Genomic DNA, 25,461 nt, shown 5'->3' with positions numbered 1-25,461 from the left:
CTGGGCCATTAGGCTGCTCTAAGCCACCATTACTTCCTCCCTAGATGACTTCAGGGAGGGGCCTTTCTGGTTCCCCTGCTTCCACTTTCTTTCCTGTTTAATTGAACTGATATTCACATGACATAAAATCGACTACTTTAAAAAAAATTTTTTTTAATGTTTACTTCTTTTTGAGAGAGAGAGAGACAGAGCGTGATCGGGAGAGGGGCAGAGAAAGAGAGAGAGGGAGACACAGACACCAAAGCGGGCTCCAGGCTCTGAGCTGTCAGCACAGAGCCCCATGCGGGAGTTGAACTCACAAACCGTGAGATCAGGACCTGAGCCAAAGTCGGACGGTTAACCGACTGAGCCACCCAGGTGCCCCCAAATTAACTATTTTTCAGTGGACAGTTCAGTGACATTTATAGTACATTCACCCATCTAGTTCAAACATTTTTATCCTTCCCAGAGGAAATACCATAACCATTCCCTGCTTCCTTCTTACGGCAGCCAGAGTGATCCTGTTAAAATGTCAATCAGATCTTGGCAGTCCCCTGCTGTCAGACCTCCACTGGCCCACTGTCTCACCTAGATTGAAACCCAGACTCTTCCCCCTCACGTCATCTGCTCCTGGTGGCCTCTCTGATCTTCACTCACATCCTCCAGCCCCCCCCGCCCCTCCCCCCTGTTGTTCCTTAAAAAGCTCTGTTCTCTCAGCTTGCTGTACCTGCAAAGGATGCTCACCTCCCCCTACGCCCCACCCCGGGAGCCACCTGGCTCGCTCCTTCACTTCCCTCTGGTCTTCCTCAGTAAGCCTTTCCTGGCCACGCCAGTCCACTGCCATACCTCTGGCATCCCCATCTGCACTGTTTTTTTTATAGTGTTTTTACTAGTTGGAAATACCTTGACGCTTTTTCTTTCAAAAATGTCCACCCTGTGAGGACAGGCCTTCTCTGTGTTGTGGACCACTCTATCCCAGTGCCTGGAACAGTGTTGGCACGTAGGAGGAACTGAATACATACCGGTTGAACAGAAATTGCATCGCAGTGGTGACCACATGGCACGCTTACTGTGCCATGCCCTGTGTGAAAACCTCTCCTCTGTTTTCACCTGTCATCTTCGCAGCAGCCTTGGCTCTGTTATCCTCCTTTTAAGGGAACGGAAACGGAGGCTCAAAATGATAAAGTGATTTGTTCAAGCTGAGTCATTTGTTCATTCAGCATTTACTTGGTGCTTTGTGACGCAGGAAATAAAATAGCCCCTATTTAGTGACTGTTTTCTGTTTGTCAGGCACCATACCGAACGCTTTACCTAGTTACCTACTTTGATTCTCAAAACAACACCATGGATTAGTTATTTGGCCCATTTATCTCAAGACAAAACCGTGACTCAGAGAGGTGAAGTAAGTTTCCCAAGATCACACGGCCAGTATGTGGCGGGGCTGGGATTTTAACCCATTATCTGTAATGCCATTGCCCAGATCCGTAATCGCCACCTTTTACTGGGAGAATATGTGGTAAATTTCCAGAGTTTGCAGAAAAACCGAATGTTTAGCAGGTACGTGCCAGGCATTTGTGTGAGCCTGTAGGAATACAACAGTGAGTAAGTACAGATACTGTTTCTGCCTTGATGGAGCTGGCAGTTGAGTTTCACATTTTTTTTTTGACCGATGAGCTTAATATTTGACTTCACGTTGTAGAATGTCATGAAAATTACATTCATGACCTGAGCTCTAGGTGTGGCCTTCCTGAAGTTTTTAGTTCATCAAGCAAATAACGTATTTCATTCTCAACAGAAAATGGGGCTCCACTAGGACTGACTTTGAAAGGGTCCCCTGCTTTCAGAGGCCCCACATTGAGGTAAACAAATTAGTAAAGAAGACCAGCGATTACATAAAGCGAAGTGCTTTCTAGTAATGCCAGCCCGTATTTACAGATGCTTTCTATCCTGTTCTAAGTACTTTACAAGTATTGTTGCAGTGTTCACAGCAAGCTGTGAGGTAAGTAGTCTCCTAGACGAGACAGTTGGCTTGGCCAGATTCACACCGTTGTCTGGCGATGCCGTGCCTTACGTGAACAGCAGAGTCCTAACAGTGAAAGAGTGGGCTTTGCAGCACTAACCTAGAGAGGAGGTTCATGGGTGGCTAAGTCTGAAGGTGCCAAGCATTGTTTGCTGACAGGGCAGGTGCAGTCCCTGACTTTGCCCCGCCTCTACTCCAGTCTCCTGACGTTGATCCCAATTTCCCTTTCCTCATGGACCCCAGGCTCCCATCACATGCCCAAAGAACCAGCTTGCCCTTGCCATTTTTTCTCCATCCCCCAGCAAACGAGACATTGAGTTACTCCTGAAACTGATCGCAAACCTCAACATGCTCTTGAGGGATGAGAATGTGAATGTGGTGAAGAAGGCCATCCTCACCATGACCCAGCTCTACAAGGTGGCCCTGCAGGTAAGCGCTCCCTCCCACCGGGGGGCGTCCCAATCTGACAGGTCTCATTTATAGCCTCCTTGGTTAGACAGGGACAGCTGTGTTAAACCAGGGACGGGTCAAATTCTTTATGGGCAAGATGTGCTGTTGCTTTTTGGGAACAGACAACAAAGGGGTCTAATGTCCTAATGGTCAGGGAATCCCCATTCGTCCATCCATCCATGCATTTAACAAACATTCCCTGAGTACTTCCTCTGTGACTCACAGGGGCCTCAGTGGTGCTTATGGCCTAGTGAGAGACCGACTTGTGTCAAAAGCATCACAGAAATTTTAATTTTAGATCATAGTAAGTTCTATAAGGAAAAGAACACACTGTGATGTGGTATTCTTTAGCGTGAATGAAATAAATGAATCCATTTGATTTCTGCTGCCATGTCGTGAGGTCAGCGTTGTTATCCCTTTGTCATAAGATTTGAGCCTCTTCACTCCGGGTTGTTAACCGTGCGTGAACCTCATGATGGCGGAACCAGACCTGTCGCGGTCATCACTGGGCCTTGTCCCCACCATCACCTAGCACAGGGTCTGGGGCAGAGGTGTAGCTCAGTAAATGTTTTCCAGATGAATGTATGCGTCATCATTTGTGGACCTCTGAGTAGTGATGGAGTTGGCGATGTCTTGTCCCCGTCCCTCTGTCCCTGTCCCTCTTGCAGTGGATGGTGAAGTCACGAGTCATCAGTGAGCTCCAGGAGGCCTGCTGGGACATGGTGTCCGCCATGGCTGGTGACATCATTCTGCTGCTGGATTCTGACAATGACGGCATCCGCACCCACGCCATCAAGTTTGTGGAGGGCCTCATTGTCACCCTGTCACCCCGCATGGCAGACTCGGAGGTGCCCCGCCGCCAGGAGCATGATATCAGCCTGGACCGCATCCCCCGGGACCACCCCTACATCCAGTACAGTGAGTGCCACCCATCAGCCCGTCCCATTTGTCAGTCACTCTACACCAACTACGTTCCTCCCCTTCCTCCGCCCCTGTTTTCTCTCTTAGTTTTTCATTTCTGGAGACTGTATAAGACGGTTAAGAGCCCAAATGCTAGGGTCAAATCCTAGCTTCAACACTTATTATATGAACGTGGGCGAGTTACTTCTCTCTGAACTTCATTTCCTTTTCCACGGGTTTGTAGTGAGGTCCCATGAGGAGGTGAGCACTTAGTAAATGCTGGCTGGTTTTAAGAGTTTTCTTAAAAGTAGGCTCCATACCCAGTGTGGGGTTTGAATTCATTACCCTGAGATGAAGAGTGGAATGCTGTACCAACTGAACCGGCCAGGCGCCCCTAAATTTTTATGCTCATTAATAGTCCATCTCCTAGGACTCATCAGCCACTAAATTTTCTGGTCTTTTCCAGCCATTCTGAGCCATGTGTAAGGGTCTCTCCCCTTTTGGCCCCAAAGGCTGCTTTCTCCAGAGGCCAGGGAGAAAGGCCCCTGCTAACTGGTTCTTTTCTCTCCCTCATTAGATGTGCTGTGGGAAGAGGGCAAGGCAGCTTTGGAGCAGTTGCTCAAGTTCATGGTGCATCCCGCCATCTCCTCCATCAACCTGACCACAGCTCTGGGCTCCCTTGCCAACATCGCCCGCCAGAGGCCCATGTTCATGTCAGAGGTGATCCAGGCCTACGAAACCCTGCATGGTAGGTTGGGCCACTGCCCTCCCACTCTCCACTGGCCAGTCTGCTCCTTCCTGAGAAAATGTGAGCCGGGTAGTGGGTCCCTGAGGGATTCATCATTCTGGTAGGTCTGGACACAGGAGGCATTCTTTAGACAGGAATCTTTGGTTGCGTATGACAGAAACCTGGTTCAAAGCTGGCTTTAATATTAAGATATGTGTGGGTGAAATGATATGATGTCTGCTAAATACTTTAAAATGTTCCAGACTCTCCCGCCCCCACCAAAAAAAAAAAAAGAAAAAAAGGGCAGGGTAGATGTGCCAAGATATAAGCAGAGTGTTGATGGGTACTTGGTTATTTGTTATACTCTTTTCTCTGCTTTTGTGCATGTATGAAAACTGAAATGTCTGGGGTTGAGGCGTGAATATGTACAGATCGTGGAACTGTCTCCATTTCTTGGCTCTTATTTTCTCCTTGTTGGCTTTGTTCTGTGTCACTTTCCTTGGGGTAGCAAAGATGGCCCCCAATACCTCCAGGCCTCCATTCTGTCCACTTGGCAACCCCAAGGGACAGAGTGTTTCCTTCCCAGTCATTCCATCAGAAGTCCAAGGGCTGATGCCCATTGTGCCTGATTGGCTGAGAAGACCTTGGTAACCTGTCTCTGAACCAATCACAATGCCCGAGGGATTTACATTGTTCTTACTGGCTCTGAGTCTTTTGCCCACTTGGACTGAGAATGGAGCCGGGGTGGTTCCCTCAAAGGAAAATGGGAGCACTGTTGGCTGATGAAGGAGGGAAGGATGCTGAGCAAGCAGAATTACAGGCATCCTCTTTCTCTCTAGAACAGGGAAGGTTTGCTCACGAAGGTGACTGTTAGACATTAGAATATCATTCTGGTGGCAGGGACCGACAAGGCACTGTTGACGGCAGTTCAGTTGGGACATTGTGAAGGTGAAGTTGGTGATGATAGCCTCCCCCGGGGGAGGCATGTTGGAATTTCCAGACCAGAGATGGAAGGAGATGAGACTTTATGTTTAATAGGAGAGAGGGTGAGCTTTTTTTTTGTTTTAAGGTTGACTAATCCCGATGGAGACCTCTTGAGGGTTTTAAGCATCAGCTCGTGCAGGGGGACGGCTGCACATGAGATCTGAGAGCGCAGGAACCTTCCTAGGGGGCGCCTGCAACCACTGCCCAAGCTGGGGACTCGGGAACTGAGCTTTGCAGGGCCCCATAAGCTCCGTCCACAGGACAGAGCTCCTGCTTCTTTCCTCACAGCCAACCTGCCCCCTACGCTGGCCAAATCCCAGGTGAGCAGCGTGCGCAAGAACCTCAAGTTGCACCTGTTGAGTGTCCTGAAGCACCCGGCCTCCTTGGAGTTTCAGGCCCAGATTACCACCCTGCTGGTGGACCTAGGCACACCTCAGGCTGAGATTGCCCGCAATATGCCCAGCGGCAAGGATGCCCGCAAGCGGCCCCGGGACGACTCGGATTCCACGCTCAAGAAGATGAAGTTAGGTGAGCCGAGGAGCTGAGCCAGGCCTGGCGAGAGGTGGGGGCAGGGACTGGCCGCATTTGTAGTATTCAGTTACTTACGTTCAACTGTCAGCTTTATTTATGTTGGTTCATATTACATTGTAAATTATAGCGTTTAGATATGACCTAGCAAATGATATCAAAATAGAGTTATTAAAGTAGTTACGAATTGCTTAAATCATGTAGAAGGTGAATAAACCGAAAAGTCTCCCTCTTGCTCCTCTCCCCAAAAGTAACCACTCCCTAAGTGTTAACACTTAGGTTTTCTTTCAGAAATACCTCTGAGTTCTCCTTTCCTTTGTTTCCTTTATAATTGGATTTGTTTTCTGAAGTAATTTTTTAATGGTTGTATTATTTTGTCAATGGTGTGAACCATGGCAGACTTTCTTACTATAAAACTTTTCTTTCTAAATCACCGATGTTCCGTTCTAGAACATTTATGAAAGAATTAGATTTTCTTTTTTAAGGAGGCTCCACGCCCAACGTGGGATTTGAACAAGAATCAGATGCTTTACTGACTAGAGCCACCCAGGAGCCCCAAATTCCAAGCAGGCTTCACACTGTCAGCGAGGAGCCCAGTACAGGGCTTGAACTCACAAACCGTGAGATCATGACCTGAGCTGAAACCAAGAATCAGATGCATGACTGAGCCACCCAGGCGCCCCTTTTCCCCGTTGTAAATACTAAGTTGAGGGAGGTACTTGTACTGTCTACAATACATGTTCCCCTTCAAATTTTGACCCAGTGGCTTTAACATCTGTTGATGATTATTGCCTGCATCTGTTATTGCTATAATGGTTATGAGAAGATTTCCTTCTGCATTTATTAGTTGGCATTCTGTAAGGAAGAGCTTTCTTCTTCCAGCTCAGGTCATGATCTCACGGTTCGTGAGTTTGAGCCCCACGTCGGGCTCTGTGCTGACAGCATGGAGCTTGGAGCTTGCTTCGGATTCTGGGTCTCCCTCTCTCTCTGCCCCTCACTCACTCACAGTCTGTCTGTCTGTCTGTCTGTCTCTCTCACTCTCAAAAATACATAAACATTAACGTATCCCATACTTTTTTTGAGCATTTTTTACTTTCTGGCATAACAAGATGTTCTAGATTTTACTTACCCCAGCTTTGGAATCAGCCTTTTCTCTAAGGAGCTCTGGATTCTTTTAAGTAGGGAGTAGTTTCAGAAACTAAGATTCGAGCCCTGGGTGTGCCCATTGCTACTGGGCACGTGGAAATTCTTGATAGCCACTGCCAGACTGTTTTCCAAAACAACTGCACCACGTACAAAACCCCCGCAGCCTGTGAATGCCAGTTACTACACTCTTACAGCCCTGAATGTTCTATAAACCGCCTGGGTATAAACAGTATCCTGGGCTTAGATTTGCTTTCTTGCACGTATTGGAGTCAAGCTGGGCGTCCTTTTACACTTCTTAGCCATTGGTTAGCTGTTTGCTGGTCTGTGAGGTGCCTATTCTGTTTGACATTTTGTAACTGAATTGTATATACCCTTGCTCTTGGTTAACTGCAGAGTATCAGCTTTTCCTTAACGTGTGTTGCAAACTTTTTTAAAAGGCTGCATAACAGCGGTGCCTGGCAGTCTCAGTCAGAGCACATCATGCTTGATCATAGGGTTGCCCAAGCGGGCATGGAGCCTACTCAAAAAAAAAAAAAAAAAAAATGTGTGACGTGGCATCCTATTTTTGCCACAATCTACTTAAATCGTTACCCCGTTAGACATTCCAGCTTTTCCGTTTTTTATAAATACAGTTTCCAGGAACATGTTTGTACCTAAAGCTTTTTCTCTGAGACTCAAAGTACTAGTTTTGGTCCTTGCGCTGGAACCACCGTACTTGGATGAGCCAGCCTGTTCCTGATGGAGACCGTGTGCCATTTCTCATTGTATAGTCAGTGGCGAAGTGAATTCTCTGTACGTTTTACCTTCAGTCTGCCCATGACCTATGTGCTTAGGGTCAATACTTAGAAGTAGGTTTGCTGGGTCGGAAAGGTGTGTACATGGCAAATTTTGGCCTTCAGTCAAATTGCCCTTCCAAAAGGCCTTACCAGTTTACCTTTCCACAGTCCACACCCCTCCTAACAACGGTCACTACCAGCCTTTTTATTTATTTATTTATTTTGTCAGTCATATAGGCAAAAAGGCTATCTCATTAGGTGGCTTTTACATTTTCCTGATTCTTGGTGAGGTTGAGCAATATTCCAAAGACAGAGGATTTTTATGTTTTTTGTTTCTCATGTTTTTGTTTTTTTTTTTTAACGTTTGTTTATTTTTGGGAGAGAGAGAAAGCACGAGCAGGGGAGGGGCAGAGAGAGACAGACACAGAATCCGAAGCAGGCTCCAGGCTTTGAGCTGTCAGTCAGCACAGAGCCTGACGTGGGGCTCGAACTCACAGACTTCGAGATCATGACCTGAGCCGAAGTCGGACGCCCCACTAACTGAGCCACCCGGGCATCCCCAAAGATAGAGGTTTTTCTAAACAAGCTCGGTGAAATTATTAGTTAACCTTTTCATCTTCTTGGAGTTTGGTGTGATCGGCTGGGCTGGTGTGGCTTATTCCCCTTTCCCAGATGAGGAGAATGAGGCCTAAAGAGAGGCGGGTCATTCTGCAAGGTCCTGTGGTGCTTTGAGGTCTGTGTTCACCGCACGGCTCCTACTTGCCGAGGCTGCCTGGAGGCGGGGACCCCCGGGGCCCCCTGGGAGGAGGGAGGGCCCGGTGCTCACTCTAGCACCATCACCTCCTCTCCTTCCCTCTCCCAGAGCCCAACCTGGGGGAAGATGATGAGGACAAGGACTTGGAGCCGGGCCCATCGGGAACCTCCAAGGCCTCAGCCCAGATCTCAGGCCAGTCGGATACAGACATCACCGCCGAGTTCCTGCAGCCTTTGCTGACACCTGACAACGTGGCCAATCTGGTGAGGATGGACGGGAGCCGTTTCCCACGGGGCAGGGAAGAAGGCCTTCTAGTCTTTCCCTACCCTTCCGCTCCACACTGCCCCCTCTCCCAGATGGCATGAGTCCCAGAACACCTCTGTTCTCCGTCGGGAGGGTGTGATCCCGTGGGCCCTCCCAACCTTGGATGGACCTTTCCTCTTGTCTTTACTCCTTTAGGAGGTCCCTTGTCACCACTCCCAGCAGTCCCTCTTTGGGTAGTCTGAGTCCCCATCCAAACTCATCCCCTCTCGCCCTCTCCTCTCCTTTGAACGGAGGTCGTATTAACTGGGGAGTGAACACCACGACCTGTTTGCTAAGTGGCGTGGGATTGGCATTGGTGGGGTGGGATGGCCAGTGTTTTCCTTAGATTCTCGAAGATACCCTGCTGTGCACTGAAAGAACCACTGGTTTGAGTTGCTGGGGGCGGGGTGTGTGTCTCACCTCAGTCCTGGGCTGTAGCGGCACTGAGACCTGTCCATCGGGTGCTCCTGGACAGCGCCTCTTCCCCTGCAGTCCTTCCCTGCTCTCTGCCTAGAGGCTCCAGGGGGCTTAGTTGTTGGGTGCATGGAATGGAATTTTTGTCACCAGGGTAGCAAGAAGGGGTTTTCTCTCGCGCTCAGATCTCTTTGGTGAGCTCCAGGCCTGGAGACGTGTCTACATCATGCATCGTTCTCCCCTCAGATGTTCCACAGGCCCCGCAGACTCATTATGTCAGAAGTAAACTTGCAGAATTTCTCCGTATGTTCTTCTCCAGGCCCACAGCCCTCTCTGTGTTCTTGGCACACCAGCCTCCCAGTTCCCAACCCACAAACCTGGGAGTTAAGCTCTTTGCCTTTCCTCCAGTCCTTCCCCTTGTTCTCCATCCCCCAACCCCCGCCACGGGCCCCTGCATGGCCCAGGCACCTCCCGCCTGCTCCTTGGCTCTGGCTTCCACTCTCCGTGTGGCAGCCAGAGACATCTTCCCGAAGTACCGCGCCTGCCGTTCCCCTGGCTCCCCTGCTCCAACCCCTGCCGTGGCTCTCCATTTCCTTCCAGATAAAATTTGAATGCAGCTTGCCTCAGGCCCTGCCTGGTTATGCTTCCATTCAGTGTTCAGTCGGTGTACCTCATCTGTCCTCTTCACATCCTGGGAAATTGTCTTTTAAAATTATTGGCTGAAAGCTCTTCACAAGATTCTTTTACTTTTGTGATAACTGCCGTTTGTTAGTAATGTGCAGCGTTTTGGTTTCTAATATTGTCTTCTTACTCTTTTTGTTATCATTCAGTCTTGCCATAGGTTTGCCTTTCAAAGAACTGGCTCTGAAGTTTTGTTTATACTCTTGTGTAACCTTTTCTGTTTTATTTCTGTTGTCTTTATTTCTTTCCTTGAATATCTTATCCCCCAGTTTTAAGTTAAATGCTTGGCTTATAAGTTTTCAACTGTCTTACCCCCGGCCAGCCCTCCCCGCCCCCTCCCTCCCTCCCCCCCCCCCCCCGCCCCCACCATAAGCATTTAAGGATTTGATTTTCCAAGTACCATTTTAGCTGCATCCCACACATTTTGATTTGTAGTTATTTTAGTATCTCTCTGTTCTAATTATTTTATTATTTCAGGAATATATTTAAACCTCTAAGCATGTAGGGATTTTCAAATTACTTTCTGTCACCAGCTCCTGAGCAAAATAGACAAGCTCTCGTTAGGATATGAATTTCTTTTTAAGCCATTTTTTCACATTTATTTGTTTTTGAGAGAGAGAGAGGGAGAGATCATGCGTACATGGGTGATGGGCAGAGAGAGAGGGAGATGGAGAATCCCAAGCAGGTTCTGTGCTGTCAGCGGAGAGCCTGATGTGGGGCTCGAACTCACATACCATGAGATCATGACCTGAGCTGAAATCTAGAGTGGGATGTTTAATCATCTGAGCCACCCAGGCTCCCCAATGGATTTTTTTTAAAGTCAATTTCTGGTTCACAGGACACTCTTCACAGAACTTCCAGGCTCTTGGCAGGATTCTGCTGCTCCTTAGCGCCCCCATGCTGTTCCTATACCCGGAATACGCACCCCCTCCCACTGTGAGATGTCACAGTATGCCAGTCTGAAGCTTGCCCTCCTCTCAGATCTCAGTCTAGGTGCCACTTCCCCGGGGAGCCAAAGCTGCCCCTGGCCCTCCTGAGCATCTCATGGCACCCTCTACTTCCCCCTCTCGGGCACCATGCTGCAGCATTGCTCATTTTCTGTCTGACTTACCCGGGAATCTGAGCCCCGTGAGACCCGGCCCGGGACTGTCTTAGCCACCGTCCTTTGCCCGGCCTGGGCCTGGGCCTGGAACGGGTGTTTGTCGAGTCAGTGAGTAAGGAAGGACTCCTCTCCCTGGGCATCCCGCAGGTCCTCATCAGCATGGTGTACCTGCCCGAGGCCATGCCCGCCTCCTTCCAAGCCATCTATACCCCCGTGGAGTCAGCAGGCACCGAAGCCCAGATCAAGCACCTGGCTCGGCTCATGGCCACACAGATGACGGCTGCGGGACTGGGGCCAGGTGAGTGCCACGTGGAGCTGACCTGGCCAGGGGTCGGCCCCCTGGCCGCTGGCTTCTGCTTACTGGAGGAGCACCTCTTCCTGGTGGTACAGATGACACTCACGGGAGATGTTAGGGGTAAATAATTACAAGTCCCCCGGATACCTTGAGTGCTTGATATTTTCAGTCCCTGGGCTTTGAATCCAACAGACCTTGGTGTGAGGTCTGTGTCGAACCAGACCGCCTCAGCCACTTAATAGCTGTATAACTTTGGTCAAGTTACTTAACCTCTCTGAGATTCAGGTGTTTTGCTACATTAACAGTACTTTTGAGCTATATATTACGTAGAGAGACACAACTCTTAGTACAGAATTTTCGTAAAGAGAGCACACCAACGTAGTCACCATCCAGACAGAGATATAGACCATTTCCACCACTCCAGAACATTCCTTCTTGCTCCTTCCAGTCGCACTCACGGCATCCCACTTCCTGAGATGATCACCATTTTTTTTTTTTTTTAAGTTTATTTATTTGAGAGCACAAGCAGGGGAGGGGCAGAGAGAGAGGGAGAGACAGAATCCCAAGCAGGCTCCGCGCTGTCAGTGCAGAGCCTGATGTGGGGCTCGAACTCCCGACTCCTGAGATCATGACCTGAGCCAAGATCAAGAGTCGGACGCTCGACCGGCTGTGCCACCCGGGTGCCCCAGATGACCGCTCTTCTGATTCCTGTCTCCATGGATTAATTTTTCCTAGTCCTGAATTTTGTATAAAATGGGATCATAGAGAGTCTGGCTCCTGCTCGACATAAGTTTTTGAGATGTGTCCATGTTTTCATGTGACCCAGTGGTTTATTTGTATTGCTGAATAGTATTTGCTTCTGTGACTAGGCCATCATTTGTTTATGGGCCTGTGGCTTGTGTCCAGTTTTTGACCGCTGCGAGTGAAGCTGTACAAATGTGTGCGAGCGTTTTTGGCCGGTTGGTTGGGTTTGCGGGGGTGGTTGGGTCTGTTTTGTGTGCTTGAGTGTAGTTGGTGTGTGTAAGTGTTTTGGTATACACACGCCCTCATTTTCCTTGAGTATATACACTAAGGGGTGGAATTGTCGGGTCATAGGTTAGGGTATGTTCGGGGTTATTACACGGTGCCCATCAGTGTTCCACCGGGGCTGTGCCATTTGATACTCTCACCAGCAGTAAATGGCATTTCTAGTTTGAGCCTTGGTTGTATTGCCAAACGGGGATGAAAAGCGTGCCTGTTCCAGAATGGTGTTTTGCAGATTTACACGACTTTTGTGTATACAAGCCTTAAGATAGAGCCCAGCGCACGGGAGGTCCTTGGATGGGAGCAGGTGGGCGTGACAGTCCTGGGGCCCGTTTGCTTACCTCCCTCTCAGGTGTGGAGCAGACCAAACAGTGCAAGGAGGAGCCCAAGGAGGAAAAGGTGGTGAAGCCAGAGAGTGTCCTGATTAAGCGACGCCTGTCGGCCCAGGGCCAGGCCATCTCAGTGGTGGGCTCCCTGAGCTCCATGTCTGCTCTGGAGGAGGAGGCGCCCCAGGCCAAGAGGAGGCCAGAGCCCATCATCCCTGTCACACAGCCCCGGTGAGTTCCCTGGTAGGTGCAGGTGCAGGACCGAGGGCCTGGTCCTTGGTGCGCGCGTGCACCTGTGTGTGTGCATGTGTTAGAGACAGAGACGGATAAACTGGCGGGGCTGGAGGAGGATCTGTCTGATCCCAGAGTCAATGCCATGGCCACCAAGCCTTACCTGTCATTTTCTTTTACATAAAAATGCCCCCTTACTTAGGTCTAAAGTTGGGATGGTAGTATCTCTCTCTCTAAGGATCAAGGGAGAATTAGGTGGGTTCACGGTGATAGTTTGATCATTCAATGAGGTAACTCTTGAGGTTGGAAGTGAATTTGATAGAAAGTATTTAGCCTGATTCCTAACAGGTAGGAAGTGCTGCTGTTCGTTGTTCTCCTCCTCATTGTCATCCCCCTTACAGACCACAAAATCCAACCAGTCCCTGCCCATCCCAACCATGATTTGCTTCCTGGGCCGTGCCTGGTCCTCCCTCCCAGCCCTCCCTTCCCCTCACTCCCTCCTGCAGTCACACCTGCCTCTTGAACAGCCAGGCAGGTAGGTCCCCACTGGAAGCTTCCAGCCTCGGCACTTTCTGTTCTCTCTACCTAGAAAGCTCATCCTCCAGGTATTTGTGCGTCCTGTCCCCTTACCTCGTTCAGATCTGCACTCTCACCTTGCCTCCTCCTATAAGCATTTCCTTTACACGCTTTACAAAGACAAAATGGCACCCTCCTCCTTTCTCCTTCCCCTGCGCCCTGCCGTGGCTGAGTCACGGGAGAGTTAGAGGGGCGGCGCAGTGAGGGCTGGGACGGGGAGGGTGGTCTCCGTATGGCCCCTGGTGGGCCTCTGCTCCAGAAAGGCTGTTTGAGTCACTGTGTCCCTGTTCCTGCTCCCCCCTGTAGGCTGGCGGGCGCTGGTGGGCGCAAGAAAATCTTCCGTCTGAGCGATGTGCTCAAGCCCCTGACCGACGCCCAGGTTGAGGCTATGAAGCTGGGCGCCGTGAAGCGGATCCTCCGGGCAGAGAAGGCCGTGGCCTGCAGCGGGGCGGCCCAGGTGTGCCCCGGTCCCCCCAGCCCATTCTTTCCAGCCCTCCCCTCACCAGCTTGCCTCATATCCCGAGAAAGACACAGCCTTAGACCCAAACCTCCCTGGCTCCGGGTCCCACCTGTGCTGCCCGCCAGCCCTCCGTGCCTCGCTTCTGTCCCCCTCCTTAAGGTGGAGGTGGCGGCAGCAGCCGCACCAGTGATGAGGAAGAAACGCACGGACGCGCACGGCTCTCGCCCAGCACCGGGTGGCTGCGCGGAGAGCCCTGCAAGTGAGGGCTGCCGCCGTGTGCTTTCTTCCTGGTGGTTAATAGTGTTGTTACTCTTAGATTCAGACAGACCTGGTCTAAGTGCTGATTCTGCCACTTGCTGGCGTTGTAACCTCAGCCAGGCGACTTTTTTCCCATTTCTTTAAGTTTAATTTAATTTAATTTAATTTTATTTTTTTTATTTATTTATTTTTTAACGTTTATCCATCTTTGAGACAGAGAGAGACAGAGCATGAACGGGGGAGGGGCAGAGAGAGAGGGAGACACAGAATCGGAAGCAGGCTCCAGGCTCCGAGCCATCAGCCCAGAACCCGACGCGGGGCTCGAACTCACAGACCGTGAGATCGTGACCTGAGCCAAAGTCGGGACGCTCAACCGACTGAGCCACCCAGGCGCCCCTCTTTGAGTTTAATTTTAAATAACCAAGAAGTATGTAAGAGTACTTTCTCTGTTAAAAACAAAAAATTTCCGGGCCATAGAGGTACCATGTCAGTCTTCCCTGACTCCCCGACCTGCCTCCAGTCTCCCGTCCTCAGAGGTGACCATGTACAAATTAAGGGAAGCCTTTAGGATCTCTTTCTGTTTTCTTAAGTATGTAAGATACTACTTTTACAAACTCGGTTTTATTCTATGATGGTTGATCCCCCCCACCCCCACCCCTGCCTTGTTTTTCCTCCCGCACAAATGAGACCTATGGGGGTATGAGGTTCTTCAGCTGGCCTTCCTCACTTAACGCTGGGCCTGCACCGGGCATCCCTGAGCAGGAAGAGTCACAAGACACGATCACAAGGTATCTGGGATCGCCCACCCGCACGCCAACACATACACCCGCTCTCCTGTCAGGTGCGCATAAAGATCCTGGCCAGTCTGGTGACACAGTTTGACTCGGGCCTGAAGGCCGAGGTCTTGTCCTTCATCCTGGAGGATGTGCGGGCCCGCCTGGACTTGGCCTTCGCTTGGCTCTACCAGGAGTACAATGCCTACCTGGCAGCTGGTGCCTCGGGCACCCTGGACAAGTACGAGGACTGCCTTATCCGCCTGCTCTCCGGCCTGCAGGAGAAGCCAGACCAGAAGGATGGGTGAGGGAGACAGCCCTGCGCTCTCCTGTGTCCTGCCTTTTCTGGTTTCTGATCACCTCCCTCTTTACCACCCGAGTCTGTGTGTCCATCCCGAGACTCCCTTGTCTCCTTACCTTCTGGAGGCACATATGAGGCAGATGCAGTGTGGGCTCTGGGGCACATTCCCCGGGCTTGTTCCCGGCTCTGCTGCTTGCCGTCTAAGTGATCAGTGTCACTCCCCCTCTGGGCCTCCATTTTCATAAATAACAGCGCCTGCCTCGTGGGCTTGTATCGCAGGTTGACCTCTCCAGCCCCGTCTCTCGCCTGAATTGCTTCTGTAGCTTCCTCCTTGTCCTCGACCTCCTGCTTATCTATCCATTCTCCACACAGCGGCCTGGGTGACATTTTATAATGTAAATACTATCTTGTTATTTACCCACTAACACCCTCCATGATTCTCCGTTGTTCTTGGGATAAAGTGCAGCCTTTTTTCTATGCCCTATGAGACCTGCGTAATCCAGTTCCTACCAACCTCTTTACCTTCTTTTTCTGCCCTCTTCCTCACGGCCCCCAAACCTTAGCTACACTGGCCTTCTGTTTCTGATCTTTGAACATGCCAAGTGCAGGGCTTAGCGGTTCCTGCTTCTGTACCTGGAATGCTGTCCCCCAAGTCTTTGCATGGCTGGCTCTTTCTCCCCACCCCCACCCCCACCCCCAGTGTCAAATCAGGGTCACTTCAAAGCAGCCACTTTTGGCCACCACATCTGAAAGGCAGTACCCCTCCCCACCCCCCATCATTCCCTTCCATTACTGTAGTAAATGAGTAACGTTAGAAATCCTTGTTTGACAGAGGGGAGAAACCGAGTTTCAGAGAGGTAAGTCACCCAGCCGGCAGCTTTTGAATCCTGCTCCGTTTACCTCCAAAACTCTGTAACCAGGGGGTTGAACAAGCTGTATGTGAGGAGCAGCCCTGCCGGCTCAGCTCCAGCAGGACTGGGAAGCTTGTCTGCAGCCACTCCCCCTCCCTTCCTCTCTGGCAGGATCTTCACGAAGGTTGTGCTAGAGGCACCGCTGATCACTGAGAGCGCCCTGGAGGTGATTCGCAAGTACTGTGAGGATGAGGTGAGGACAGGCGGCACATCTCCCTGGCCCCTAGCACCTAGATAGATGCACGCAGGAACCCTGGGAGGGACGGGGACCTGAAGAGCGGAGGCACATGGCCTAGACCTAGTGTCAGGGGATTCTGTGAGGGGACAGGTCCTTTCTTGCCCAGTGTTAGATCTGGAGGGAGGCAAGGGAGAAACCCCCCTTGCCGGTTTCCCTCCTTCCTGCCACAGAGTCGCACTTACCTGGGCATGTCTACTCTTCGAGACCTGATCTTCAAGCGCCCGTCCCGCCAGTTCCAGTACCTGCATGTTCTGCTAGACCTCAGCTCCCACGAGAAGGACAAGGTGATCCCCGCCACCCTGAGCTGGGCTACACTCAGCCTTTCCCAGGTCCTGAGGAACTTGCCCAGCCTCTTCCACATTCCCCCTGGAAGTCCTGTCTGGGCCTGTTGCCCTTCCTGCAGTAGTGTGTCAGTGGTGGTTAGTTTTTGATTTTTGGTGGCACGAAACCGCGTAGATATATACGCGTATATACACACCCTCCCAGGAGGGGTCCATTCTCCCTCCTCACGCCACCTGCGTTGGGGAGCCCCTTTTAAGGCCTGCTGCTGTGCTGGGACCTGGTTGGGGAGGTGACAGGAGAGGAGCCGTGTGGCCTATCAGCACGCAGGGAGGACACAGAGAGCTCTTGGAGTCGAGTGGCATTAGAGCAGCAAATGCAGCTGTGGGAGCCCTGGGGCGGGGCCTGGCCTACCTGATGGGGGACAGGCAGGGGCAGGGGCTAAGGCTTCTGGAGGAGGCAGCGGGTAAGCCAAGACCTGGAATCTAAGTAGATGGGTGTAACTGAACAGAGGAGACAAGGTGTGTGCATGCATGTGATTGAGAGGGCTCTTGACTCATCCCTGCTCTATCTAGCGTTTTTCAATTCCTTTCCTGGTGTCGTGTGTCCATTCATTCAGCAGACCCTCACTGCAGACTCGGGCTTGGCCTTTCAGTACTGCTGGGCACAGAGCAGGGCCCAAGAATAGTCCCTGTCCTCAGGGCATTCTGGGCAGCAGGAACCTCTAGTGCCAAGTCTCAAAGCCAGGGAGAATGCTGTCACTTTTGAGGAACTAAGGAAAGCTCATTCTGGTTGGAATGTAGCAAGCAAGGCAAGAAATGGTAAAAGAGGGGGCGGGCAGGGAGATGGAGAGGTGATACAGGGCCCTGACCGGGCCAGGAAACCTCTCTCCCAAGCCGGTGAGCAGCCTGGGGCACAGGTGACTCAGGGAGTTGAGGCCTTTCTCGGTCTTGGACTTGTTTCCCACCGGTACTTCCAGGCTCAGTACAGCGGTCTCCCCCGTCCACCGTCTTGCCCCCACTGTCTCAGGTGCGTTCCCAGGCCCTGCTGTTCATCAAGCGCATGTACGAAAAGGAGCAGCTGCGAGAGTATGTGGAGAAATTTGCCCTCAACTACCTGCAACTCCTGGTCCACCCCAACCCGCCATCTGTGCTGTTTGGAGCCGACAAGGACACAGGTTTGCTGCAGCTCATCAGATGCGTGTTGAGCACCTACCGAACCCCAGGCTCCAGGCTGGGCCCTGGCAATAGAACCGGATGGAAACTGAGCGCTGTTCAGCCTGCTAGGGAAGAGAGCCAGGCGATAAGAGCCAGAACGAGCAGGCCTAGGGGCTGCGGGAAGAGGGGCGTCTGACCCCAGCCAGGGGTCAGGGAGAGCATCCTGGAGCAGGGAGTGGTTGGGCTGAGAGTCAGAGGACAAGGAGAGCTAGCCTGTGATGGTGCTCTGGGAAGGGCCAGACAGGTCATCACAGGCCTGTTCCTTCAACAAAGCCCTGGGTCCCCCAGAATTACAGATGGGGAGACCCAGGCCCTTGGACCATTAAACTGGAAGGTTCAGGGGTGCCTGGGTAGATCAGTCAGTGGAGCATGAGACTCTTGATCTAGGAGTTGTGAGTTTAAGCCCCACGATGGGCATAGAGCTTACTTAAAATTAAAAAAAAAAAAAAAAATTAAGTTTGTTTATTTTGAGAGCACAAGCATAAGTCGGGGGCGGGGGGGCGGCGGGCAGAGAGAGGGGGAGAGAGTCCCAAGGAGGCTCTGCACTGTCTGTGCAGAGCCCGATGTGGGGCTCAATCTCATGAACCATGACATCATGATCTGAGCTGAAACCAAGAGTCAGATGCTTAACCGACTGAGCCATCCAGGTGGCCATACTTAAATTTAAAAAACTGGAAGGTTCAGGTTGTGACAGGAAGCACAGGACTTTCTGGGAGAATAGGGGCCCTGGCACAGCCCAGGTGCCCTGAGGACTTACTAGCAGAGACACTGTTGCTTGAGGCCCAGAACATGAGATAGAGAGAGAGAGAGGAGTTGGACAGCAGAGTTACACGCAAAGGAGTGATGTGTGCAAAGTGACTTGGGGCTCTGAGGGACTGTCAGAAGTAGAATATGGCCAGAGCCCAGGGGCAGGAGCTGCCCCAAACAGCATCCTGCGGGTAGAGCAAGGTGAGGCGCTGGGGACTTGTCCTGGGAGCGCTGAGCAGGAGAAGGACAGGGTCGGAACTTCACTTCGGAAAGATCCCTCTGGCTCCCCGGTGGGTTGATGGTCAGAGACGAGGTGGGACTTCCGTTGCAGAGGTTTCTCAAAGGGGAGCAGTCCTGGTCCCACCCCGTTTCCCTGATGATTGACTTCCTGCCCTAGAACAGTTTGCTTCCCAGGCCCACCTCCCTTCTGTGCCTGCCGCCCCCCCCCGCCCCCAAAAAGGGACAGACACTGAGGGCGGGAGGTGGTTGGGAGGAGAATGTCCCTGATCCCCGCCCCCCTGCCCTATCAGAGGTGGCAGCGCCCTGGACCGAGGAGACAGTAAAGCAGTGTCTGTACCTCTACCTGGCTCTCCTGCCTCAGAACCACAAGCTGATCCACGAACTGGCCGCCGTGTACACTGAGGCCATCGCTGACATCAAGCGGACGGTGCTGAGGGTCATCGAACAGCCGGTGAGGCCCCTGAGCTCACCAGGCTCTGCCCACTCGCGGGCAGGGCCCAGCCCCACGTCCAGCCCTTCCCTTGGTATCCCCACCTCGGCGTGTGCTGGGCACCAGTGGTCGCCACTCCGGGCCGAGTGGCTCTGTAGCTTGGGGGTGGCCCACGTGCGCCAGCTGCCAGTGAAAGCACGAGAGGGTAGCCCCGCAGTTACCGGCCTGGAGTTTGACAGACCTGGATTCACATTCTGCCTCTCACTTTCCCCCTGAACAGACTGACGCCTCTTCGGTAAAATTAGCGAGGATGATTCAGTCCCCCAGGTTTGCTGCTGCAGCAAACCTGCACGTGACCTCATGCACGCAGACAGCTGTGGCACTGTTATCATTTGTGAACTGGCCTTCCCCTGCCTTGCCTACGGCAGTCTTTAGCTGTCGTTACGCAAGTCCCTCCTGCTGCTCTCTTCCAAGCCACTCGGCCACCCACCCAAGAAGCGATTCAGAGCGTCTGTCCTTCCAATTTGCCGCTGGATTTGAAACCACTTTTTTGTATATGTCTGTCCCTGATGTGGTTTTTTTTTTTTTTTTTTTTTATGGAAAATTTCTAACATAAACAAAAGGAGGGAGTACAGTAATGCTAATTCCCAAATCGCTGCCGCTCAGATTCAGCGGTGTCCCCACCTGTAGCATGGGGATAATAGTGGTTTGCTCAGAAGAAGCAGGTTCTTCTCCCTGTTTTCACGGTGAGCCCACCAGACTGTGAGCTCCTGGAGGGCAAAGACTGCTGGTTCCCGGATGATTACGAACATTTGGCAGAGGAAGGCGTGAGCCCTTGAAGCCGGGCGCCACGTTCTCTGCATTCGTTGCTTCCGGAGTGGGGCGGGCTGCAGACGGAGCCCCGATCTGAGCCAGCCGCCGCGCCCGGGCACTGGCAGTCACCGATGCCTTTAAAAGCCTGCAAAGTCTTCACCAAGGAATCAGAGGGCGGGATGGGCATTAGAGGGCGGGTTAGGTCAGAGGTGACCGGGAGAAAGGGCCGGGCCTGCTGACTAGGCAGCCGGCACTGGCGGAGGCATGGGGGCTGCGGCAAGTCTGTACCCTGTGAGATGGGGGTCGACGCAGCCCGGATGCTGCCGCCCTGCCCCCTCCCCACCTTCCCCACATTTCCCCCAGTTCTTCAAGGCTTCTTTGCCCCCCCAGGTTCACTGAGGTAAAATTGGCGCAGAGCATTGTGTTAGCATGAGGTGTAATACAGATGGTGCTTTGGTGTGTTTTTGTGTGTTGCAAAGTGATGATTACCACAGTTCAGTTAACATCAGCTCATATAGTTTTTTCTCTGATGATGAGAACTTTTCAGATCTCTCTGTCCCCAGTTCTTGCCCCAGAGTCCTGTCATCCCCCCAGCCACCCTGCCTCTGACGCCTGGGCCCCCTCACCCTCCCCACATCACCCAGCTCCTTCCCCAGCCTGCTCTCCCTCTCTCTCCCTATAGATCCGAGGAATGGGCATGAACTCACCAGAGCTGCTCCTGCTGGTAGAAAACTGTCCCAAGGGGGCAGAGACACTGGTCACACGATGTCTGCACAGCCTCACGGACAAAGGTGCCCCCAGGACCCCCACCTTTCATCCTTTTCCTCCGTGCCCTAGACCCTCCCTTACTTCCCCTTCCCAAGACCTGAGGATCAGAGCTGCGGGGTATATTGCCAAATGCATTTGAAAAACCGAGGGCCAAAGATTCCCGCTCTGAAATGTAGTTGGCCCTCCCCTCCCCTCGCACACAGCCGCCGTCATTTCACCTTCCCCTCGGTGCTCACCCGCACCCCGTCTGTGCTCCTGCTTCTTTTGCCCACAGTCCCGCCCTCCCCGGAGCTGGTGAAGCGGGTCCGGGATCTCTACCACAAGCGATTGCCAGATGTCCGCTTCCTCATCCCTGTGCTCAATGGACTGGAGAAGGTACGGAGCAGGGTGTCCCCGGATGCCCCCACAGATGAAGACATGGCAGGGCAGAGATGGTGGGGAGGCAGGCACCACCAGTCAGATGCTTGTGAGCCCATCCCAGGGCTCATCAGACTAGGGGTCGGTCTCAACTCTGCTTCATCCTCTGTGACCTTTAGCAAGCCACCCCCTTCTCTGCACTTTGGTTTCCTCTTGTCAAGTGAGGATCGCAGTGACACACACACACACACACACACACACACACACACACACACACTGTCTCCAGGCCTAAATGAAACTGCAGACACAGCACGTATGTGCTTCCCCTGCTTGGGTCTTACTCCTGATAGGCTGTGAGGCCCTAGCAAGCCTCAGTCGTCTCGTGTATAAAGAGATGATGACCACACTGTCCGCTTGCAGGGGGCCTCAGGGCATGTGACACAAGGAGGGCTCAGATGGGGAGCGATGAACTGGGGCTGAGTTAGGCCCAGTGACTTGGAGACAAAGCTCGGCTCCAGGCGAGAGAGGGAGCAAGAGGAGGGAAGTGTCGGGGCATGATGAGGCCAGAGCACCTCCTCACTTCCCCAGAGTGAGCATTTGGGATGGGGGTACGATCTGACCCGCCTCCCCTGCCCTCCGCCTGCAGAAAGAAGTGATCCAGGCCCTGCCAAAGCTCATCAAACTCAACCCCATTGTGGTGAAAGAGGTCTTCAACCGCCTGCTGGGCACCCAGCACGGTAGGTGACGTCGTGGACGTGGTCAGAAAGCAATGAAGTAGAACCCCAAGATAGAGAAGCTACCCGGTGTTGAAGGATGACCTCCTCTCCCCTCACCCCCGTGGCCGGCGTGGAGGCTGTCTGGTGCACACATAACACGGAGATTTAAAACCCACACACAAGAGCGCCTGGGACCCTCAGCACAGCACTGGCAGAGTGCCGTCTGCCCTGGCGCCTCCCCACAGCGCCGTCTCGGAGCTCTGTTAGCAAGCCCACTGCCCGGCCCGGCCCGGCTCGGCTCGGCCTGTCCAGTGAATGCCCACATCTGTGCTGTGCTGGGGTCCTGCCCTGCTGCGTGCACAGCCCAGGGAGGAGGGAGAGAAACTGCTGGACCACATCAGATGTTGTCTTAAGGAGGGAAGGAACCCGTCAAGGGGAGGAGAGCAAGATAAAGGCTGTGAAGGAGGGCTTCCCAGAAGGGGTGGCATTTAGTCCGTCTTTCTTCCCCTGCTCCAGCCCTCTGTCCTCCCAGTCCCATCGAAGAAGAGGGCGCCTCATCCTCGTCCGCCACTACCCTGATCTGGGGAGCACAGACACAGCTCTTCACTTAGGCTTCCGCACTGTCTCCTTCCCCTTCCCCTTCCCGCCCCCGCCCGCTGCAGGTGAAGGGAACTCGGCCTTGTCCCCGCTGAACCCTGGAGAGCTGCTTATTGCGTTGCACAACATTGACTCGGTGAAGTGTGACATGAAGTCCATCATCAAAGGTGAGGCGCTCCCCCCATCCCCCCCCAAGTGGCCTGGCTGCTGTGGACCCAGGGAAGAACCTCAGTCACCCACATGTGCCCGCTGGAATCTGCCAAGTTGGAGATTGTGCCACCTGCAACCCCATCTCAGCTCTGGATACCCGCCCTCCTCCCTTTGCCTCCCTCCTCCTCTCCTTCCTCCCTCCCTCCCTCCCTCCATCCAAGGAACTGGCTTATCTACTATGCGCTGGCACAGAGTAGCCCTCAAGAAAGGTGGGGAGCCCCTCCCTCCCCAGGCCTGGCCTGAGGAATGAAGGGAGCTGAGCCCTCGGCCGAGCAGGGGCGGAGGTGTGGCCAGCAGAGCAGATGGAGCGCACCGGGGCACTTGTTGGACGAGGAGTAGGTGCAGAGTCCGGTCTGGGCTCCTGGGCTCGGGTTGAGGCAGGAGAATGTGCCTCCAGGGCAGGGGCTTGGGGACAAGCTGGCCGGCTCACCACAATCAGCAGTTTCATAATGGCTGCTGTCACCGTTTAGTGAGCACTTACACTGAGCCCGGGCGTCCTCTGTGCCCTACGGGCCTGCCTGCCCCTGCGCACCGCCCCTTACCTGGTGAGTATGCCGACATCCGTGTTATAGACGAGGAAATGGAGGCTCCGGAGAGATTGAGTAACTTGCTCAGGGCCACACACAGCTAAGTGGTGTAGTAGAACATGACAGGAGCTGACGTCCAGTAGACCCGAGCTGGAATCCGGCTCTGCCAGTTCCACCTGTGCGTGCACCCTGGGTCTCGGGCCATCTCCCCAGGAAGCCTTCTGTCCCTCAGCCCTCCTCAGCACTACCCCCGCTCCTCCCCGAGGGAGGTTTCTGGTCCAGAAGCCGTGCTTTCCCACGGAGGTGGGAGCCCTTACTGTCGCCTGCTGTCCTCAGAAGACACCTTTGACCCGTCTCCTTTAAGAGCAAGGAGGGGGGTCTTGCCCTCGCCACTTAGTTTCACGTGTGGCCTAAAGCAGCTTCTTAGAAGACTACTTGTTTCCTAGCCTTCCTCAGCAAGTTCAGTCAGAATCTTTTAGATCAAGAGAGGAGCTAACGGAAATTTAAAACCCACACCACAACTGAGGAGGCACTAAGGCCTCTAGCGAAAAGGGTCTTGAAGCTGAGCATCCAGAAGTGGCCTTTTTATTTATTTATTTTTTAAGTTTGTTTATTTATTTACTTACTTAAGTAATCCCCACACCCAGCGTGATGCTCAGACTCAGAACCCAGAGATGAAGAGTCGCATGCTCCTGCGACTGAGCCAGCCAGGCACCCCTAGGAGTGGCCTTTTTACACACTGTCGCCCCTTTGATGTCAGGGAAGCTCTGGGCCCACTCCCAAGGACGGTACGCTCACACAGTTTTGCGTACAATTTGAGGGGATTCACAGACCCCACCACCCCCACTAACCCCATTCACAGACCCAGATGTAGTCCCTGGGGGAACACCTGGCTGCAGTTTGCCCCAGTGAACAGTGGCCAGGTCCCTGGAGAGATCCTCAAGGCCTAGCCTTTTTAAATTTATTTATCTCTTTTTAAATGCTTATTTTTGAGAGAGAGAGACGGAGAGCACGAGCAAGGGAGGGGTAGAGAGGGGTGGGGGACAGAGGTTCCGAAGCGGGGCCTATGCTGACGGCAGAGAGCCCGATGTGGGGCTCCAACTCACAAGCCGTGAGATCATGAACCTGAGCTGAAGTCGGTCACTTAATCAACTGAGCCCCCCGGGATGAGCATTCTTTCATGGCATTCACACCCCTTTTAAACCACCCTCTTTCTGTGGTGAGTTTTTCTATAACTGGACCTGCCCCCGGTGGCCCGGTGCAGCAATTAAGAAAACTCACTGAGCACCTCTGCTCAGCCCTTTGCTGGGTGGTGCTGGGATGGATACAGCCTTGCTCCTCCCTCAGGGACTCACAGTCTATCCCCGGACAATAACAACCCCCAGTGAGCAGGGCTGAGACAGGGGAGCCCCAAGGGGACACCAAAACTGAAACCACAGAAGGAGGAGTAGGAGTGAGGTAGCCGGGGAGATGATGATCCCAGAGAAAGCAAGACTATTTGCAGAGGCCAAGAGATGCGCTGGCATGGTGTGGTTCTGGAACTGCAGACATGAAGCTGATTAGATCTTGTGGTTTAGGGGAAGGGGCCCGGTCAAGAGAGGTCAGACTGGAAGCATTAAGAAAACCATGCCTGGGCCCCATCCACAGAGTGTCTCATAGGCCCACAGTAGGAGATTGGACTTGATTTCTGGGAGGCATGGGGTTCAGAGTAAGCTTTTTAAACACCCCTCAGGCTGCTATGGAGGGTGGATTAGAGGGCTGGGTGGGAGGCCCAGGAGGAGACTGGAGCAGAGGGGGAGGAGAGGACAGGGGGTTGGTTGTGGACCCTTTCAGGCAGAGCAGGCAGGAGCCGGCCACTGCCTGGAAGGGAGGAGGCGGCGCTTTCTTGGTTTCTGGTAGGTTCACTCTGGCTTCTACACTGTCCTTCCCTTCTACACTCTCCTCTGGCCCACATACCTGCCCTGTCCCCATCCAGTCTCCTTCCTGCCTGCATTCCTGTAATGCCTCCGTCCTCCCCCTGTTCCTTATAGGAGCCCCCTCGTTCCTTATAGGCACCCACCCCTGTTCTCCATTAGCCTCTCAAGGATTGGGGGCCTCTCTTCTGGCTCAATAAAGACTTCCTGGTTGACAGACTCACATGGCAAGTGGTGTTTGGGGAAGAAGGGGTTCGGAGGCAGTTCCTGGGGTCTCCCCCTTAGCACAATGGATCAGAGCACTGCCAATCCTGATTTTGGGGTGCCACAACCCACTCCTGAGGGAACAGACCCCAAAGCCTGCCTGCCTTCATGGATGCCCATACTGTGCCCACCCTCCTTGAGCCCTTCCCCACACTGGGTCTGGAGCTGGAGAGCTCTTCGAATGCCCAGGCTTCCTCCTCTTGCTCCTTCCTCCCTTCTTCTGTGGA

At 52.9% G+C, this 25,461-nt stretch overlaps 1 protein-coding gene across 3 annotated transcripts in view; it reads left to right on the top strand.

The window, feature by feature from the left end:
- SYMPK (symplekin scaffold protein) overlaps positions 1-25,461 on the top strand; it is a 35,244-nt gene that overhangs the window by 6,769 nt on the left and 3,014 nt on the right. For all 3 annotated transcript variants that reach the window (XM_019425945.2, XM_019425947.2, XM_019425946.2), the window contains 17 exons: positions 2,302-2,428; positions 3,118-3,367; positions 3,927-4,097; positions 5,349-5,588; positions 8,373-8,527; positions 10,912-11,062; positions 12,435-12,639; positions 13,522-13,672; positions 14,775-15,010; positions 16,030-16,111; positions 16,327-16,440; positions 17,465-17,612; positions 18,930-19,090; positions 20,565-20,673; positions 20,925-21,025; positions 21,654-21,744; positions 22,386-22,487. In XM_019425945.2, the coding sequence (XP_019281490.1) occupies positions 2,302-2,428; positions 3,118-3,367; positions 3,927-4,097; positions 5,349-5,588; positions 8,373-8,527; positions 10,912-11,062; positions 12,435-12,639; positions 13,522-13,672; positions 14,775-15,010; positions 16,030-16,111; positions 16,327-16,440; positions 17,465-17,612; positions 18,930-19,090; positions 20,565-20,673; positions 20,925-21,025; positions 21,654-21,744; positions 22,386-22,487 (2,594 nt within the window). The remainder of the gene's footprint in view (positions 1-2,301; positions 2,429-3,117; positions 3,368-3,926; positions 4,098-5,348; positions 5,589-8,372; positions 8,528-10,911; positions 11,063-12,434; positions 12,640-13,521; positions 13,673-14,774; positions 15,011-16,029; positions 16,112-16,326; positions 16,441-17,464; positions 17,613-18,929; positions 19,091-20,564; positions 20,674-20,924; positions 21,026-21,653; positions 21,745-22,385; positions 22,488-25,461) is intronic.

Source organism: Panthera pardus, unplaced genomic scaffold, assembly GCF_024362965.1.
Source record: "Panthera pardus isolate Hobbes unplaced genomic scaffold, ASM2436296v1 HiC_scaffold_18, whole genome shotgun sequence".
Taxonomy (NCBI): Eukaryota; Metazoa; Chordata; class Mammalia; order Carnivora; family Felidae; genus Panthera; species Panthera pardus.
The sequence above is the reverse complement of the archived record's forward strand: the minus strand, read 5'-3'. Positions and strand labels throughout refer to the sequence as shown.